The following is a 20,827-nucleotide window of genomic DNA, read 5'->3' as shown; positions in this document are numbered from 1 at the left end:
TTTATGTAAAGTGTTAAGAAGCTAATTATAAGTTTTATGAGATGATTTCATGGTACAGTTCATATATTGATTTGTATGGTTTCAAACCATGGTTAGTGAAAGTTATGAATTAATGAAATTGAGTTGAGAAATTGATGAATTAAGTCATAAGGGATCTTAAGCCATGGAGCTTAATCAGTTTCATGTCAAAACTTGTCATGATATTGTGTCGAACAAAGTATGAAACTCTAATTGGAAATGTTATTAAACTCTTAATTGATTGATACATGTTCTAAAAGAGCTTAATACAGGATTCATTAGGTTTTAACCAAGGAAGTGTCAAAGCTCATAAAAAAGGAGGATTAAAGATAATTTAAAGTTAGATGTTGTGTAACTTGAAAGGTGAGTAATAAACTTACAGCTAAGTATGAATACATGGATAATTTATGGTAAAGTATATGTCTAATAAGAGTAGCATTATTCTTAATATCTATGTGAATTGTAGAATAACTCAATGTTATGAAAACTTATATGATTATGATATGTGTATATTATTAACCTAAAACATTGAGTTAATCTTGTAAAAGTAATGAAATGTTGTCGGCTTTCCTAAGGGGACTGCGTGGGGACCAATGAAATGTTGCATAGGGGTTCACATGGGAACAAACACTGCTACAAAAATACCCTTTTATGATATACATTGCATTTCGTAAAAGCCACAAATGACACGCAAATGCATGTCAAGGAAGGCCATGTCATAAAGGAACATGGCACGCTTTTGCGTGTCGTAAAATTACGACACACATTGCATGTCAAGGAAGGCCTTGTCATAATGGAAGACAACATGCAGTTGTGTGTTATAACCTTACAACGCGTATTTACGACAACCATTGCGTATCATTAATTCCCCTGTCATAAATGAAGATGACATGCATGTGCATGTCGTAAACTTTAGTAACCATTTACGACGTGCCTTCATAATACTCATTTACGTATAATACAATAATATGCAAAAAAATATATACCAAAACAATCAATTTCATCCAATAACATCATGTCAAGCAAGTTATCAAAAAATTGTAATACATTTGTATTAAGGGATCTGATAGTACATAGTTTTTAAGGGGGTTTCCTTAACTATATAACCTACTACTACATTACTATTAAGGGACACCTTCTTGTTTCACATATCATGTAAAAAAAATCCTTCGTGTCATTGGCTTACACCTTGTGTACCAGGTAAAAGTGTTGAACTTGGTGTCACGGGGGGCTGTCCACCGTGCGTGAATGGGAATTAAGGGCTTGAAGTATTAGCTGAAATTAAAAAAAAAAAACTTTTATTAATCACACAACCAACAACCTTTAGAAATACATCAAAATGCATATATATACATATGAAGTTTAGAGATATAAAAGTTGAGTACGTACATTTCGTGTTGTGTTTTGATTGGTCTCTTCCCATTTCCTTAGTTTGTGTACCTTGTTATAAAGAAGTGCAAGTATTGTAGTCCCCAAGTTTGCATACATAAGCCTTAAAATCTGAAAATACAACAAATAAAAAGACTAAATTTAACAAAAAATTATCTATTAAGAACGTGATACTTAACGGTTGTTACTTTAATAAAAAGGTAGGTCATTAGTAAGCAATACAACCTCTATATGTAATACACGTGTGTACTGAATGAAAATGGAAGTGGAATGTTATAATTTGACAGGTTTATCAAAGTAGAATGCTATAATTGAACAATTTCTTAGATCTTCTGGTAAGCTAACTGTGTCAAGGGGGTTGCATTTAGCTCACTTTTCTTTTCATTAATAATATATTTAGCTTTTGCAAGTTCTTGCTTGATTATTTTTACTGTTTAAGTATGCTACATCACACATAAATAAAATGTACATAAATAAATTATAGGATATTAATGAATAAAAGAGAGAGAGAACCATTAATTAAAAACAAAATGAAGTTCAACCATATGATGCTCATTCTATTCATCAGTCCAAAAAAGCAACAATTATTTAAAGAGACATGATTTGACTTTTGAGTCAACTCTCGAAATCCAAAAATTATTTCAAAGCTTTAAAGACATTTCTTTGACCTGAAATTCAAACAAAGTATGCATGTTTTGAAAGAGGAGTAGACATACATTTTTGATGAAACCTAATCATTATGCCAATTCTCTTGCTTACAATTAGCGGTTTCTCATTTTATGAAAACAAAGACCAAATAAGTTTTGGGTTTTTGCACATGTTTTGCATTATATTTTCTAAAATTCTTAGAAAATTGCTATAGTAAATTCAATCATTCGGACCGGTCTCAAAAACCGATATATATATATATATATAGGAGTAGGATCAAATGAGAACATCAAAAAGGTTGAGAACACGAGAATAAAGTATATTTATCTGCGATTCCATGTATTCATTTGTGGAGAAATGATAAATTTTTACGCTTTTAATTTCAATTGAAGAGAAAAAAACATATTCATGTTGATTGTGCGTAAAAAATCATCATTTCTCCACAAATGAATACATGGACTCACAAATGAATATACTTGTTCTCGGGTTCTCAACCTTTTAAGTGTTCTCATTTGATCCTTTCCGTATATATATATATATATATATATATATATATATATATATATATATATATATATATATATACCATTATATAAACCATATATAATGGTGGACCCTTAAGAATTTAAGACAATGTCTTAAAAAACAAGGGGATGAGTTCTAGACCTTTGGATCTAAAAGGAACGGTGAGGATTTTGCTATCTGTAATCCATGTGAAAAGGTTTTGACCAATGAGAATCAAGAAACACATATGCACACTTTACAACTTACCCTAATCTTTCCTTCTTCTCTTTCCGCCGTTTAAACACATTCCTCCTTTCGGAAGCCATAGAACAGAATGCTCCTACTCCTCTTGAAAGCCATTAACGACACCACAAAAGTCTTGACGAAAACCCTCACCCTTTGTCACGAACATCGTTACACCCATCGACTTACGTACGTTAAACCCCACCAGCAAATATGCAGCCAAAATCTCCTTCCTTTTGTCATGTTTTAACCGATTTTTGTGTGGGTTTCGATTTCATGTGCTAGGGCTCAAATAATCATGAAGTCTTCCAAGATTGTAACGAACAAAGAAGATAAAGGTTTTTTTTTTTTTTTACTTTGTTTGATTTATGAGTTTTCTTCTTAATAATGTTGAATGTACCATCTTATTTCATGTCGAAAGAACTCAAACTTGAGTCCAAATCTCCTTCTTTTTGTCCTGTGTGTTAATGGATTTTTGTGTGGGTTTCAATTTCATGTGCTAGGGCTCAAGTAATGTTGAAGTCTTCCAAGAGTGTGCCGAACAAACTAGACAAAGGTTCATTTTTTAATTGGTTTGATTTAAGGGTTTTCTTCTCAAGAATGTTGAAGAACCACATTTTTTTTTAGGTTCAAAAATATGGACCGTACCATCCCATGGATGATGAACGAACCTCCGATTTTACTTCATGTTTTAGAATATTTACAGGTTATACTTCTGTTTATTGAATTTTTTTTGTTGAACGAACCACTATAGCCTATGTTGTTATTTTTATTGTATATTTTTTTTTCTATCACACCCTTATTAGTTCCCTTTATTAGTTCGAGTTTACACATAAAAATTCTGATTTTGTGATTTATTTTTCTATTATGTATTTGAATTGAAAGCAGATCAAGAAGGTATGATATCAGATTTGCACCAACAAAGTTTTATGTTATTTAGGTATTAATTATTGGTGTTTATTTTACTTCAATTAAATTAGATATATGCTTTTCTTCATTATTAACTTCAAAGTTTATGTTTATTTTTTTAGATTTGATGAAAGGGTGTGATTAAATGCTACACAAAGACTTATTGAAGGTATTTGTCCTTTTTTTAACTCTTCACATATTTGCTAAGGTTTTGTTTACATGATATCATTAAAAAATTCAAACTTATAAGTGAATCATATTGTTATGAAACTTTTTACCCATAGAAATGGCATTGTACTTTCATTTTAGTCTATATGATCCTATTTCTTCCCTTGTAAATACAAATTAAGAAATATCATCATACATCGAATGGCACTTGTATTTGATTTAAAGAACACAAATAATTGGTTTGTATGTCACGCTTAAAAAACCAAATTTGAAAATTGCTTTATAATAACATCCTACTCTACAGTATAAGATTAGCTCTATGTAAGATTTTATGCAATCTCTTGTGTATGATGTTGCAACTTATGATATCAACTCTCACCTACTCTCATATTCTATTTTGATTTTTAAAAATCGAATTTATGTTGAATATGATAGATATTTGTTTTCAATCTGAGGATTCATGAGTCTTGAGTACAGAACAGGTATATCCAACCTACCTTCAAGTATAAACCACCACGAAAGGTTGTGTCTTTAACTTGAAAGATGTAATGATTGTAATTATAGTTTGTGTTCAGGTAAAACCAATCTTGTTTTTTTTATTCTTTTTGTAAACCAATCTTGATGTTTTTGTTTGTGTTTGAAATTAATGATGATGGAATTCAAGATAAGTTACTGATGACCCAATTATGCTAAAACAGATGAGTTACTGGTAAGCCTTTGTCAAGAAATATTGATGTTTTTATTTGGTTTCGTGGTCGTGCAGTATCCAATTATGGAAATCAGATGCATCCATTAAAGGTTGGAGTTCAAAACAAAAAGGTGTCGTTTCATAACACTATATTTTTGTTACATATATAGAAATTCATTAACATGGTCACTAAAGGGGTGTAAGTTGCTATTTTTGATATTTACCCCTTAACCCTTCAATCCTTCAGATAAAAACAGGGGAAAACATGAAAGCTTGGATATATATAAAGAATGATGAGGTTTAGTTGATTGGAGATAGAAAGTTGTGGACACCCTTATCCAAGATCAAGGGTAATGCGGTAGGTCTTTAAACATTACACTTTAATAAATAGTAAAAATAACCTAGGTCTAAAGTGGTCTTCTGATTCTATTACAGGAAGCTATTGGGCTTTTTTTTACTATGGTGGTAGTTGAAGGAATAACCAAATCAAAACCAAGGAATAACGAAATCATATAAACAAGCCACTTACATGAAAAATCATGTAATAATCTGTATCTTGACTTGTGTAAATCTCTTTTTTCTCTGTTGTGACATGTGTAGTTTTTGTAAATGGTTTTAGACCAAAAGAAAAAATAATATCTATCCTGACCTGTATGTGATATTTGCCTTTTTGCTGGTAAAAGCCCTTGAAGATGCTTATCTTGTTGTAAATGCTCTTCAGGAGGATAAAGTGACGAACACACAACTATTAACATGCTTGAGGACCTCGATTATGTTGGATATCTAGCACTTAATGCGTACATCATTGAGGTATTTTGATTTACTTTTTTATCACATCCTATCTGGAATATGGAACACAGATCAACTTTAATTTACTTTTTATTAATAATAAAAAAATAAAAGAAAAAAAATTGTTTTTATTAATTCTTTCGCATGTTCTTTTATTTCTTTCTCTGTATGGTGCTATTTTGGGGAGGGGGGGGGTACTTCTTGAGGTGTGTTTTTTCCCTCATTGTACAGGATCTACAAAGTTGACAATCAATCTGATTATAAGTTTCATAGATATTTACAAGGAATCTGTTGTGAATCTATTCTGTAATAATATGTTCGTAGTGAAATGCCATGGTATGATGTTGCTGACATGTAAAAGTTCATGGTTTGAAGGCATAGTTTGCTGATACTGATCACATTTAATGTCTACAAGCTCTGGTGTTGTCAACTCTTGACAATTTGGCCCTTAACCTGGGCTTGAACTCATCACAGGTTAGTTGCTTGGAAACAAATTAGTCACGTGGTATACAAGCAGAAGAAATTCAAATGGCAGGAATACTAAAGAAAATATGCGAGTGGTATTTTGGTCCAAACCGTGTAACCCTTGGTTGCTGTCTAAAAGTCCATGTCGTTGCTGCTGAGTTTGGTGAGGCAGATCACTCAAGTTTTTTTTTTTTTTTTTTTTATCAGATGGCTTGGTTGTTCATCCTCAGAATAAGAGCTTGTTGTTGCTGCTACCTCCTAGGAATCCCCTCAATTGGCCACAACTTTTCATCTTTAAGTCATGTTTATATAAACACCTTGTGTTTTGGTGATATTATGAACTAGGCTGTTTTTTATCTTTCGTATGTCTATTTTCTATAACTGGTCCAGCTTCCTGGAAGTTGGTTGTTTTCTATAGTTATAATAATATCCAGTCGTTCAAAAAAAAGCTATCTAGACAATGGAGTTTGTTAAATCATCATTAGTGACCGTTATTTCATAATTTTCATAATTCAGTTTCTAATGACAAATAAATAATGTTGACTGAACTCTAAGAAATGTTTACTAGAATAAGCAATACACATCTATTTTGGTTATAAGAAATGTACTACTTTCCTAATCAAAATAGTAATCTAGTGACTTTTATAAAGTAATTTTTTATTTCTTTAACACATTTTTTTATTATCTTAAACAAATAACAATGTACTTTATAAAAATAACTTATGTTTTGCTCGATTGAACCTCTATATGGATTTTGGTCTCTCAAATCTGAGTGGAAACTCCTATGTGCAGCTTGAATGTATTAAAATTTACTTGAATGAACGCACAGAGCATCTATAATAAGACAAGACATTAAATGTATGTTCATTATGTTATGTAAAATTTATATTATAAAAAGGGAGCTTGCGCTCTTTGACAAAACAAAAAACAATATTCGTATAATTCATTTTTTTCAAAACAATTATTAGTTTTTGTGTTCTAATTATTAACTAAACAAAATTAATACTTGTATAATATTTTTTTTTCAAAAAAAATATTTCTAAAAGTTATTAAAATAGAAAGCCATGTAAATAAAAGAAATCCTATTAAAATTACAAAGAAACTTGATGACTAAAGTATATAAATTTATAGAAAAATTAAGAGGCCGCTAAACCAAAATGAATCTTACAAATTTATAGTTACTTTAAAATTAAGATGCTAATAAATTTAAATCATTCTTACAACCTTAAAAATTAAGAGGCTAAAAGAGTCCAAAATAGCAACATACTTTAATTTTTATTACGAAACCGCTTAGCGATAGAAAACTAACCGCTGAAAGAACCTATTTGTTGTTGTCGCATCTACTACGTACATAGCCGGAAATTATCTACCGAAAGAAATATTCAGCACAAAACAATCCGTCAAAAGACTAAACGAACCATCTGACACGAAAAAAGAACTATTCACCGAAAAGAAACTATTCATAATTAAAAAGAAACTATTCACCGATCATAATCTATGTGATGACCGTCGAAAGGAAACCAATCGTCGCAAATGACTATCTGATAGACAACAACCCGCTAAAAGGCTAAAACGAAAAACAAACTAATCGTCGCATTGAAACTATCAGCCGTAAGGAATAATCTGCGCCGTCGCATCGCGCGGGTATGCTACTAGTATATATATATATATATATATATATATATATATATATATATATATATATATATATATATATATATATATATATACCATATTATAAAAAGTTTATAAGTGTGGCCCCATTAAAATTTAAGACATTTGTCTTAAAACTCAAGGAAACAAAATTTGGACCTTTGATTTTACATCGGAGGGTGAAGATTAGACTATTGGTGATCCATGTGAATTGCTTACAACCAGTGAGTATTTAGTATTCAATTCTACACACGGATAAACACTACCATACATATAATTGTGCACTAATTTTTAATACCTTAAAATTTTCATTTGATGCAGCCGCTATCTCATTCCAGCCGCATCGACGATTCCATTTTCCCCAACCCCTTCTCCCATCGCCAGCCATCATCTACGCCACAAGCGAAGACATTGTCGCTCTACGCCACCACAGAAGCCACCATTTAAAACCCTTCCTCATAGCTATTACTCACTTAGGATTATATCGGCGTGTCCTTCGATCATTCTGCTTCACCATCGGTTGACCTGGAGTCAACATCTCCTTCATTTTTTCGTGCATGTTAACATGTTTTGTGTTCCAATTTCGTAGGATAGAGTATTCACAATGGTTATGCAGAAGAAACTTAAACTAAAAATCAACGATTCAACGTGTTTTAATAAGAAAATCATATCAATTTGATTTTATAATTTATTTTATTTTATTTTAATATTAATATTAATTTGATTTTAAAACTAATTTAATTTGATTTTATAATTAATTTGATTTTTTTTTAAACCGTATGTAGTTTACCCTTAAGTTTTTTTTAGAGTTTCTAGTTGTTTCAATTATATCATTGTAGTTTTTTCCTTTATTTTTCTTATTCATTTTTATATTTATATATGCTTTTATAATTAATTTGATTTTGTTTTAAACTAAACTAATTTGATTTGATTTTACAATTAATTTAATATTTTGTTTTTATTGATTTTTTAAAAAAACTAAATCACATTTACTTGCTAGTTCTATATCACATTTACTTTATAATTATTTTAAAATTACTAAAAGTACGTTGCTATTAAGTTAACGACGACATGACCAACATTAAGTCACTAACAAAATTAAACACTCAAATTGTGAAGTTTGTTTGCTAGTTCTATAAGGTTGCATATTAAATCAAATTGTGAAGATGATTCCTTGAATTTCGTTAGTTAAGTATTGTTTTTATGTATTAATTCAAAATATTATGTCTATATAAAGCTTACCTTTAAGTTTTTTTTTTAGAGTTTCTAGTTGTTTCGGTTATATCATTGTTGCATGCTCTTTGTTAGTGTTTTCATAAATTGTATGTCTATCTAGTTTAAGATTTTTTGATACTATTGGAAAACTAAATTAATGAGTGTGATTGGGTTCTTATCACACTAATGCATTAAAATTATCATCTAATGCACTAAAATTATCATCATTTAAAACCATTCATATCAATGCAATTCAAAGTGGTCCTTTTATATATATATATATATATATATATATATATATATATAGATATATATATATATATATATATATATATATATATAGATATATATATATATATATATATATATATATATATATATATATATATATATATATATATATCCCTTGAAGCACATCTAATCCACTAAAATTATCACAATTTAAAATCATTCATACAATGCAATTCAAAGTGGTTATTATGTTGCATATACATATCATGGGATATGAAAAAAAAATACTGCATCGTCTCCTGTGGTATGGTATAGTTTAAGAAAAAAAATTGTAAAAACCAATAAACTAACCTCAAAATGTGGTTAAAAAACGGAATTCCTTTTCTATGGGTGGTGAATCTTCTTCCTAATCAATAGAGAGAAATGGGGCTGTGATTTAGGGCTCCATATTATTACAAATAAAAGACCAAAAATTTAGAAATTAAGAAGCAATCAAGCAACAAAACCCTTACCTTGGTGGAAGATGAACTTGGAATCAACTTCTAGCCCATGAGATCGCCGACTGCAAGTGTGAGAGAGAAAATTGTGAGGCAACTGCAAAATGAAAGCTGATTCTGGGTTTTGTTATCAGGGAAACCCTATACAGACGACATGTCGTCGGTATAGGTCGACCAAAACGCCGTCGTATAGCTTTAGTTCATTAAAAAAAAAAAAAGATTTCACGCGGATCGGGGCCCCCTTTTTCAGACGACATGTCGTCGGTATTGCCTCGAAAAACGACATCATTTCCATGTTCTGCAACACGGATTAAAAATAAAGGGAAATTAAATTTTAATCAACCTACACAGACGACAAGTCGTCGGAATAGGTCGCCTAAAACGACATCGTTTCGATGTTCTGCGACACGGATTAAAAATAAAGAGAAATTAAATTTTTATCAACCTATACCGACGACAAGTCGTCTGAATAGGTCGCACAAAACGACATCGTCTCGGATTTCTGCTACAAGGAAATAAAATAAATGGAAAATATTTTTTTAGAACATTTTCCAGACGACAAGTCGTCTGTAAAGCTTTTCGATATACCGCCAATTTTTTCATCTTTTCCCGCCGAGTCTGTACCGACGACATGTCATCGGTATAGCCCTTCTGGTCAAAGTTTAAAGGTCAACATTTTTTTCCTTTGTACCGATGACATGTCGTCGGTATAGGGTCACTTTTGCCGACGACATCTGTCGTCTGGATAGGTGTCGTGTACACAAGATGAAATTCTTGTAGTGAACAGGTTTGATTTATGAGTTTTTTTTCTGTAGAAATATTTATAACATGTTTGCTTTACTAACACTTGCAAAAATCTACAACAAACCTTCCCAAGAATGTTGAACGATCTATCATTTGTGTTCATTCTTGGTGCTTTAAATTTTTAACAGGTCATGCTTCCTTTTTTTTGTTTTTATGTTTATAATAGGTTTGAATCAAGTTGGATCATTCACATGAAAATGATTGATTTAGTTATTTTTTGTATATCTGAATGATAACAGATTTGGTAGGGCTGATATCACTTTTAAAAGGAACGAATGTTTATGTTATTTAGGTATAATTATTAGTGTTTATTTAACTTATGTATTGTAATAACTATTTTCTTCAGGATTAACTTCAAATCATGGTTTATTGTTTTTAAAGCTGAAGATGGAATGTGATTAAATGTCATGGAAATACTTAATGAAGGTTTATTTTTACCATTACTCATGTTATTTTCTGGGCAACTCAAAAACAAATGAGCCATAAGGGTATGTTTTCATTAATATATGTTTTTGTTCATATCTGTAGGAAGCATTTAAAAGATATGAACTTAATCTTCATGTTTAATAACAATATGCTAATATATTGTTATATGTTTCAAATCTGATTTTTTTAATGTTTTTGTTTGTAAGGATGAAAATTTGAAGATGAAAAACGTATGGAAGATATTTTGAAGATTTGAAATGGACATTACAGAAAGGGGATTTGATATGGACATTAGTTAACAAGGTTGAATGTAATTCAGAAGTGGATATATTAAATAGATTAAATGATATTTTTTATTATCTTTTGAAGCTTATATCCTAGATTTGTTTGTGTTATTTACTTTGGTAATGTATATATATATTTTCAATATATTTATGTAATTATTGCATATATTTATTTGATTCAAGTAGGAATTTTGTTGATGAAATTTTCATAGAACTTTTGATTTAGTTTTTTTTAACCTTTTTTTTATATGTTATGATTTTAAAATTCCAATATAAGTTAGAGGAGATAAGACGTAAATATTGGTATACGAAGACTGATTGAGACTGGCATAAATTTCTAAGTACTTTTCAAAATTGATTTTTTTTTTTTTTAATTTGGTAAAGTTTTTATATTGTAAATGATAAAGCTGTGAATAAATAGTACCTAAATCAAACCTAATACGATGGTTACCTAAAGCAAGTTTGAAAAAAAATTACTTTTACATAGCTTATGGTTACCTAAAGCAAGTTTGAAAAAAATTACTTTTACATAGCTTATGTACCGAGAATAACAAAAAGAAATGATAACCGCATTTACCATGAGGCATTATCTGTTATTTTTAAATTGAAAAATTAATATTGATTTCTGATTTCTGTGGAGAAACTATAATATAAATAACTAAAACTACGTTTCAAATAAATTTAGATAATAATAGAACTTTATGACAACCAAATTTATTTATATAATAAAAAATAAAAAAAAATAATAAACATACATCAACTTAAATTCAAATTTACTAAAGATAATTTAAATGAAAAAAATTATACGGAAATTTTGTAATCTACTCTTTATAGCTTAGACTCGAATATAAAAAAGTTAAAAACTATTTTATGACTTGAATGCATATTTATGCTTGCATCTCTTTTTAATTAAATATGAATAAATGATTTGTAACCGTCAAAGCTTGTCTTTTTAAATTAACATAAATTGGTTCAAGAAGAAAATGGACGAATAGTTGAATATGTGAAGTGGATGAGTCAACAATTTTAAATTAAAAACTTTTACTACCAAAAAGTTTAAAAATAACATTTATTACCATACAATAAGATTTTATATTTAATTTATTTAGTTTTATACCCTCATAAAATACATTTATTATTATCATAAAAAAAAACTTTTAGATCTATTTCAATTGAAATTCTATGCCATAACAAAAAAAAAAAAAAAAAAAAAAAAAAAAAAAAAAAAAAAGACAAAACTTCAAAAATGGTCCCTATGGTTTTCGAAAATATTAAGTTTAGTCCCTAAGTTCAAAAAACCTCACAGATGGTCCTTGTGGTTTTAAAACTTTTAACAAATGGTCATTTTCGTTAACTCCGTTAGGTTTTGACCGTTAAGTGAAGGGCATTTCTGTCTTTTCACTACAGGGACCATTTTTGAAGTTTTGCCTTTATTTAAAAAAAAAATTATTATTTAATATTAAAGGTCTCTCTCTCTCTCTCCCTCCCTCTCCCCCCTCTCTCTCTCTCTCTCTCTCTCTCTCTCTCTCTCTCCAAACAGCTAATAAGATTGGGACCCAATTACAATCTTCTCTTCTCGGAACAGCAAATTCAGGCACATAACCCGATGGTAATTTCGGGCTTTCTTAATGCTATGGAAATGTTTCTACAAGCGATTGCATCATCTACTATGATTCAGCACATTATCTTGTCTCCCGTTGCTTTCCTTACACTGGAGCTAGGGTTTATCTCGATGACTGTTTTATGCGATTCCAAAATTAAAGTTTCTTTAATGAGTATTTTGGACCTGACGACACTGCTGTTTGTGGGAATACCACAAGGAAGAGTAACCCATTTCAAGATTCAGTAACTTAGGCTGTTTTAAAATCTGTGACTGATGCGTTGACTAATGTTGACTACTTTGCAAGAGAAGTTACAGTTTCTGCGAATGGAAATGAATCAGTTTATGTAATGGCACAATGCCGGAAGACATTGAATTCAAGTTCTTGTAGGAGTTGTTTTGACACTACATCTAATTTGATGTTTCAATGTTTACCATGGTCTGAAGGGCGTGCATTAAATATAGGGTGTTTTTTGAGGTATTCTGATGTCAATTTTCTTAATCCTGTAGCATCAAGAAGAAGCAATAGGGGTAATATAATCAGTTGTTGTTCTTCATAAATTGATAATTTTAAACACTTGGTAGTTAATACAATTTTTTTTACCGATAAGTGACTAATTTCCACCGCATACAAGTTTTACATATGGCTTATTCACAATACATTAAACCATATATAACCATATTAAACTACATAATTATCCTACTGCGCAACGCATGAGCATTCGCCTAGTGTGTGTGTATGTGTATATATATATATATATATATATATATATATATGTATATACACGCTAGTTATAACCCGTGATAACCAGGGTTATAAAATTAATTAAACTTTCGTATTAAAAAATCAAAATTATTAATCAATTCTTTTAAATAAATTATTACTTAAGAGATATTTTTTAATTATATAAAATTATAATCGTTGATTTAAATAAATACATGGAGTTATATCATTTTATAATTTGTATTAATTTTTTTAATGTAATGTTATTAATTTAATATAATTAAAGGGAGAAATTTTAAAATTTAAAATTTAAAATTAAGAATCAATTATTAATTTAATAAAATTAGAGTAGAAAATTTAAATTTTGAAATTTGAAATGAATAATTAATAGGTTGATAAGTGGCATGATAAATGATATATAACATTAATGAATGGTTCTAATTGAATGACACTTATCAATATGTGATTAAACCTATTCTTTTATTAGAATATACTAGTTTATAACCCGTGGGAAACACGGTTATAAAATTAATTAAATTTTCATATTAAAAAATTAAAATTATTAATCAATTATTTTAAATAAATTATTATTTAAAAGATATTTTTTGTTATATAAAATTATAATTGTTGATTTAAATAAATAATTGAAGTTATGTCACCTTATAATCTATTTTAATTTTAATTTAGTTTTCAATCTGATGTTATTAATTTAATATAATTAGAGTGGAAATTTAAAATGGTAATCAATTATTAATTAGTGTAACTATAGTGGAAATTTAAATTTTGAAATTTAAATTTGGATAATTAATAGGTTGACAAATAACATAATTGGTGATATATAACATTAATGAGGAGCTCTAAACATATGACACTTGTCGATAGGAGATTAAACATATTGTTTTATTAGAAAAGAGATGGATATATATATATATATATATATATATATATATATATATATATATATATATATATATATGTATATATTAGTTTATAACCCGTGATAACTGCGGTTATAAAATTAATTAAACTTTCGTATTAAAAAATTAAAATTATTAATCAATTATTTTAAATAAATTACTTAAGAGACATTTTTTAGTTATATAAAATTATAATCGTTGATTTAAATAAATACATGGAGTTATATCATTTTATAATTTGTATTAATTTTTTTTTAATTTAATGTTATTAATTTAATATAATTAAAGGGAGAAATTATATAATTTTAAATTTAAAATTAAGAATCAATTATTAATTTAATAATATTAGAGTAGGAAATTTAAATTTTGAAATTTGAAATAATAATTAATAGGTTGACAAGTGGCATGATAAATGATATATAACATTAATGAAGGTTATAATTGAATGACACTTGTTAATATGTGATTAAACCTATTTTTTTTATTAGAATAGGGATATATATATATATATATATATATATATATATATATATATATATATATATATACTAGTTTATAACCCGGGGGAACCATGGTTATAAAATTAATCAAATTTTTATAGTAAAAATCAAAATTATTAATAAGTTATTTAAATAAATTATTAATTTAAGAGATATTTTTATTAGTTATGTGAAATTATAATCATTGATTCAAATAAATATATAAAATTAATTTTTAATATATATTAGATATTTTTTATTTGTGAATTAATGAAAACATTAATTTAAAATTTAAAATACAAAATAGAATCACATTAATGAGGAGGTCTAATAAATTTAAAATTGAAAACTAATAGAGTGACAAGTGACAACACATTAATTAAAATGTCTAATATGATGACACATGGCAAAAGAGCTCCTCTTATATATATATATATATATATATATATATATATATATATATATATATATATATATATATATATATATATATATATAGGGAAAAGGGAATATAAATTACAGCCCCACCTAAGCTTAGGTACTAAACCTCTTGAAAATACATTGTTTTACTATATAAAGATTACGGTTAATGGATTCATGATTAATACTTGAAGATGTAAATTCAAGATCGACACAATAAGGTTTACGGTTTAGGGTTTAGATTTAGGGTTTAGGGTTTAGAGTCTAGGGTTTCGGGTTTAGGTTTAGGGTTTAGGGTTTAGATTTAGGGTTTAGGGTTTAGATTTAGCGTTTAGTATTTAGGTTTAGGGTTTAGGGTTTAAATTTAGGGTTAGGGTTTAGTAATATTCACTTGGGTGAAGTAATAAAAAATAATTGAGTAAAGAAAACTAGGATGGTAAAACGATAATGAAAGAAAGAAATGTTTTGGAGGATGATATATTTATCAAGTGAAACAAAACCGGATATATCTAGCATGTTAAAACGACATATTTTAGAAGTTTAGTACCTAAGCTTAGGTGGGGCTGTAATGTATATTCTTTATATATATATATATATATATATATATATATATATATATATATATATATATATATATATATATATATATATATATGTTAAACTCATATGATTAATTTAAAGAAGTTTTCAAGATTATTTGTTAATTGTTAACTCATGTAAGATATATAAAAAAGAACCGCTTAGCCAACCGTATAAGTGATATGCATTAAAAAAGAAGAAAAAAAACTTAGACAACCGTTCATGTTTTACATAGTAGGTCCTGTCTTTTTTTTTATTTTTATCCAAGTTACTATAGCATCTCCGCAATGTAAAGCATCAGGAAAAGGAAATTAACATTATTGATTCCATAATTTCTATGCACAAAATCATGTTTAAAAACACTAAGATTAAGAGGGAGAGACTAAATCGCTTCGTTGACCAAGATAAGGCTTCTGAACACCATCAACAAAAAAGAGAATAGTAGGAAACCCTTACACCTCGTACACCTAGTGTACTTAGCACGTAGCAGGTTTGATTATCATCAAATTCATTATCATAACTCCCAAAATTCTCATGATCTACACACCAAAAAAACAATAGAAATAAAATGATTAACAATTTTGGTTTATTTGATGTTAATCTACAAGATAATCATTTCCGGAGAAGTATCAAATTAGAGTTGCATATATTAAAACTACATTTTAGCAATAAAGGGTATTTCAGATATTTGACTATAGTTTCAACATCATTAAATTTATTGTTCAGTTGGTTACACAAATCAAGACAGAGGAAAAGATTCCACTAGCTATAATCTTGCATTTTATTATTCTTCCAAAAATGTTCACCAATATTATTTTCATTTTCTCATCTGATGTCAAAATCTTAATTGCTTCAGCAACCTACTCCACATTTCTTTTATTTAAAATTATTATGTAGACAGGAACCTTTGTAATAGAACAATCAGTTATTAGAAGAGTTGATTAAATGAACAGTTAATTATTACTTCTAATAAATCAATCAAATTTACAGAGAAGGTTGTAGAACTTATTCACCTATTCTATTAAAGCATTCATGTTAGCCACCTTAGGGGCCATGAGTATTTACCCAAAGAAGGAGAAGCAGTAAAGATTTGGTTGCACATGTAAATAGGGATCGTAGGGATGCTATTTTAAACCCAAATTGCAAGGAAAAGAAAGTGTGTTGGTCGGATCACTTTCCATCCCTGAGAACCTTCTTGCAAACCTTCAGCCTCACTTTATCGTGACTCCCTATATACGATCTCCAACAAACCATTATTAGTTTACTAATCTTGGGAGTTAAGGGAGGAGCTACTCAAACAAAAGATTCTAAAAAAAAAGCATATAAAACCCTAATACTGGAGAATTCAACATCACAGTTCACACCATGGAAATAAAATCAATCACGATGGCAAAAAAATCCATCAAGAATAAAGACTTTCCAAATACAAGCAAAAAAAAGAACGATAATAGGTTAAAAATAAGTTTTTTTCAAAATAGAATGAGCACCAAATTCCATAAAATTATAAAAATTATAAAATCTTACAATTTGATTTGTGGAGGAGGCAAGGTCACCTGTACATTACATGTTGCTTGAATCAGACCTAGCTAGGGCTCCATTAGTTCGCAAATGACAACAAGGAGAAGTCGCAAAACCCTTAATCTCCATGTAAGCCCGACATGGGGACAGTGTAACGAGCCCTAAATCGTAGTCTCTGTAAGTGTGAGGAGCCCAGGGCCGGTCCAGCGGTGGGCAACCCGGGCAACCGTTCAGGGCCCACGACTGCAGGGGGCCAAAATTTATGAGCTATGTAGTTTATATATAAAAAAAAAAAGTTATTATCTAAATGATTTTTAGGGCCTAAATTTGATTGAAACTCAATTTAGCTCAAAATATAAACAATTTAGTTTGCTTTTTATTTATAAGTGAAAACGTCTATATTAAAGAGTAATGATATTTTTCTAAATCTGTATTATATTTGCAATTGAGGAACCCTTTTTTTTCTTTTCGCCCCGGGCCCCATTTATGTTTGGACCGGCCCTGGAGGAGCCGTAACTGGTTGGCTCTTGAACGAAGGCTTGTTAACTTGAAAAGTTGTCGTACTCTCCGGTGAGGTGAGGTGGGCCCGAGATTGCTGCCAGAAAGAGGTGAACGGAGGTCGCCGGTAGGAGATGAGAGGGGTCAGTTGGTATGGATGCTTGTATCTAGTTTTTATTAAGGAGTTGATCCGTATATAACAAATTTTCTTTATACACAACAATTTGTATATTAAAATATTGAAATATACAACTCTATAAAGGATGCATGAGTGCTTTTATTAAGGATGTATTAACAAATAAAAAATTGAGTTGATATCATAAAAGATTCTACATATTGATTTTTTTCCGAATTAATTGTAATCTTTTTCCTAAAATACTTTGTATTTTTTCTGATTTTATATTTATAAGATTTTGTACTTTTATAAAGTTTTCTTCTTGTTTGTTACGGTTTTTCATGAGAGCTTAAGAAATAAATTAAGTTTAATCGGTAGAAAATCAAATATGTATAGAATTTTATAAAATAAATAAATAAATAAAGTCAAAATGAATTAGATAAATACATACGATTTTTTCATTTAAAGACCAAAATTAAATCATAATTACCATCCATGAAATAATAATAATAATAATAATAATAATAATAATAATGATAATAATAATAATAAAAGTTAAGAAAACAAACACTATATTAACCAACACCATATAAACAAATTATGTAAATTACCCTAAATTCAATCAGACATTTTAAAGTCAAATAAAAATTAAAATTAAAAAAATTAAAATCAGAAATGTCTCTATTTAAACGAATGAATCCATGGATCTTGCAAATCAGAAAACCCCGCTCTAAAGTTTACTTCTCTTAAGACATCCACAATGGCCTCAATTACATTCAAGTCTTTCATCGGACTCCATCAATCTTCAATGGAAAAACACCGCCACCACTCGATCACCACTCCATCTGAATGTCTTGTACCAAGCCAACTCCACTACCGCCGTCTTACTGTTGTCGCGGCCAAGTCCAGTCCCACAATCACTGGACGAAATCTTCGCGTTGCAGTGGTTGGCGGTGGTCCTGCCGGTGGCGCAGCTGCCGAAACTCTAGCCAAAGGCGGAATAGAGACTTTCCTCATCGAGCGCAAACTGGACAATGCTAAACCCTGCGGTGGATCCATCCCACTTTGCATGGTCGAAGAATTTGACTTGCCGATGGATATAATTGACCGCCGTGTCACCAATCTGAAGATCATCTCCCCATCAAATGTCGCCGTCACCATCGGTAAAACACTCAAACCCCATGAGTACATCGGCATGGTCCGTCGGGAACTCCTCGACGCCTACCTCCGTGATCGCGCTGAAGCCTCCGGCGCCACCATTATCAACGGACTTTTCGTCAAAATGGATAAACCCCAAGAGAAAAACGCACCATACATCCTCCATTACAATACCTACAACGGAAAAACCGCTGGAGAAAGGACGAGTATCGAAGTTGATGCAGTAATTGGTGCCGACGGAGCAAATTCCCGTGTCGCAAAATCCATTGACGCCGGAGATTATGAGTACCTTATAGCTATCCAAGAACGCATCAAGATCCCTGACAAAAAAATGAAGTATTATGAGAATCTCGCCGAGATGTACGTCGGAAGTGACATATCACCTGACTTCTACGGATGGGTGTATCCGAAATCAGACCACGTGGACGTCGGAACAGGAACCTTGAGACATAAACCAGACATTGAAAAACTCCAGCTCGCCACGCGCCTCCGTGTGGGTGAAAAGATTCAAGGAGGAAAGATCATATGGGTGGAAGCTCACCCCATGCCTCAACACCCTCGACCGAGGAGAGTGGTGGAGAGGGTAGCGTTGGTAGGAGACGCCGCCGGGTATGTTATGAAAGGCTCCGGTGAAGGGATATATTTTGCAGCAAAAAGCGGGCGGATGTGTGCGGAGGCGATAGTGGAGGGATCGGAGAACGGGAGGAAGATGGTGGACGAGGGAGATTTGAGGAGTTATCTGGAGAAATGGGACACAATATTTGGGCCGACGTTTAAGAAGATGGATATGGTGGATAAGGTGTTTTATAGGTCGAATATGGGGAAGGAGGCTGTAGTGGAGTTGTTTCGGCATGAATATGCGCAGAAGATGATATTGGAGAGCTATTTGTACAAGACGGTGGCCACTGTGAATCCTTTGGAGCGGTTGAAACTCGCCGTGAGTTCAATTGGGAGCCTGGTAAGGGCTAATGCCTAATAGTTAAGCGAAGCAAATAGGAGGCTAAGATATGATTATTTTAAACCTATGGTAAATTGGTAATTAATAATTAATGGTAATTTTAGTGTAGGTCTGTACTAATTTTTTATATTGTATTACTTAGTAGATTATAGTTTAAATTTTAAAAACGTTTGTTAAATAAAAATTTATATTTTCATGAAGAGAAAGCGTTTTATTTTCGAACATAAATCCTAATAGATAATTAGATGTGCAAAAATAACCAAATACACTAATTACATTGTGAAAAAAAATAGCCTTGAAAGTCGCATTTGATTAAGCTCATCTATGATTTCGCAAATGGATTAGTCCATCTGCTATTTCCTTGTGACCATCTGCGATTTCGGAATCACTAGTATAAAAAAGTTTTTTTTCTTCATTCTCTCTCTCTCTCTCCAATTTTCTTATAATCATCATAGACCATTTCTTCAACAATTCTAGAAATATAGTAAGATCTTAACTCATTTTGTGTTTTAATCAATATTTATCAAATGTAGGTTTTGTTTATTTAGGATTTATTCTACTAGTTTTTGAAAAAAAAAAAAAAAAAAAAACTAACTATATTGTGTGTCATTGGCTAATTGTGTTGTATTTGATAAGTATAGTAGTATTTATTAATAGTCTTGAAGTTTTGATGTTATTTGATTAGTGGTTGTATGAATGTACAAGTATATAATGTGTAAAGAGTGCATTAGGTTGTTGTATTTTTGAAATTTTTTTGTTAAGAAGTTTAGTAAAATGAGTTTTTTTTTTTAAAACATAATGATTCTTTTTTTATTGATCTGGTATTACATTTGCAATATGTTAGTCTACATGCATTTTTATTTTTTAAATTAGTGTTTGTTTAGTTGTCGTTACTATAAAAAATTGGTTACAATATTGTTTATAATATAC

General features: G+C 29.9%; 1 protein-coding gene and 1 long non-coding RNA gene across 4 annotated transcripts; both read left to right on the top strand.

Annotated features, from left to right (window-relative positions):
* The first annotated feature begins 2,877 nt into the window (after positions 1-2,877).
* On the top strand, positions 2,878-6,247 carry LOC145038918 (uncharacterized). Of its 3 annotated transcripts, none has more exons than XR_013679633.1 (9): positions 2,878-3,140; positions 3,306-3,358; positions 3,430-3,508; positions 3,691-3,742; positions 3,834-3,880; positions 4,643-4,698; positions 4,815-4,925; positions 5,003-5,108; positions 5,289-6,247. It is a non-coding gene; the product is annotated as an uncharacterized LOC145038918 (long non-coding RNA). The 3 variants fall into 3 exon arrangements; XR_013679634.1 differs by having other exon boundaries at positions 5,003-5,377; positions 6,029-6,247; XR_013679632.1 differs by having other exon boundaries at positions 5,003-6,247.
* A 12,294-nt stretch (positions 6,248-18,541) lies between these two features.
* On the top strand, positions 18,542-19,932 carry LOC145038917 (geranylgeranyl diphosphate reductase, chloroplastic-like). Its single transcript, XM_078987129.1, has one exon. It carries the CDS (start codon positions 18,542-18,544, stop codon positions 19,913-19,915), a length of 1,374 nt encoding a protein of 457 aa, XP_078843255.1. The 3' UTR covers positions 19,916-19,932.
* Positions 19,933-20,827: the final 895 nt, after the last annotated feature.

This window comes from Lactuca saligna, chromosome 4, assembly GCF_052625555.1.
Source record: "Lactuca saligna cultivar CGN05327 chromosome 4, ASM5262555v1, whole genome shotgun sequence".
Classification (NCBI taxonomy): Eukaryota; Viridiplantae; Streptophyta; class Magnoliopsida; order Asterales; family Asteraceae; genus Lactuca; species Lactuca saligna.
This window is presented reverse-complemented; position numbering and strand designations above follow the sequence as displayed.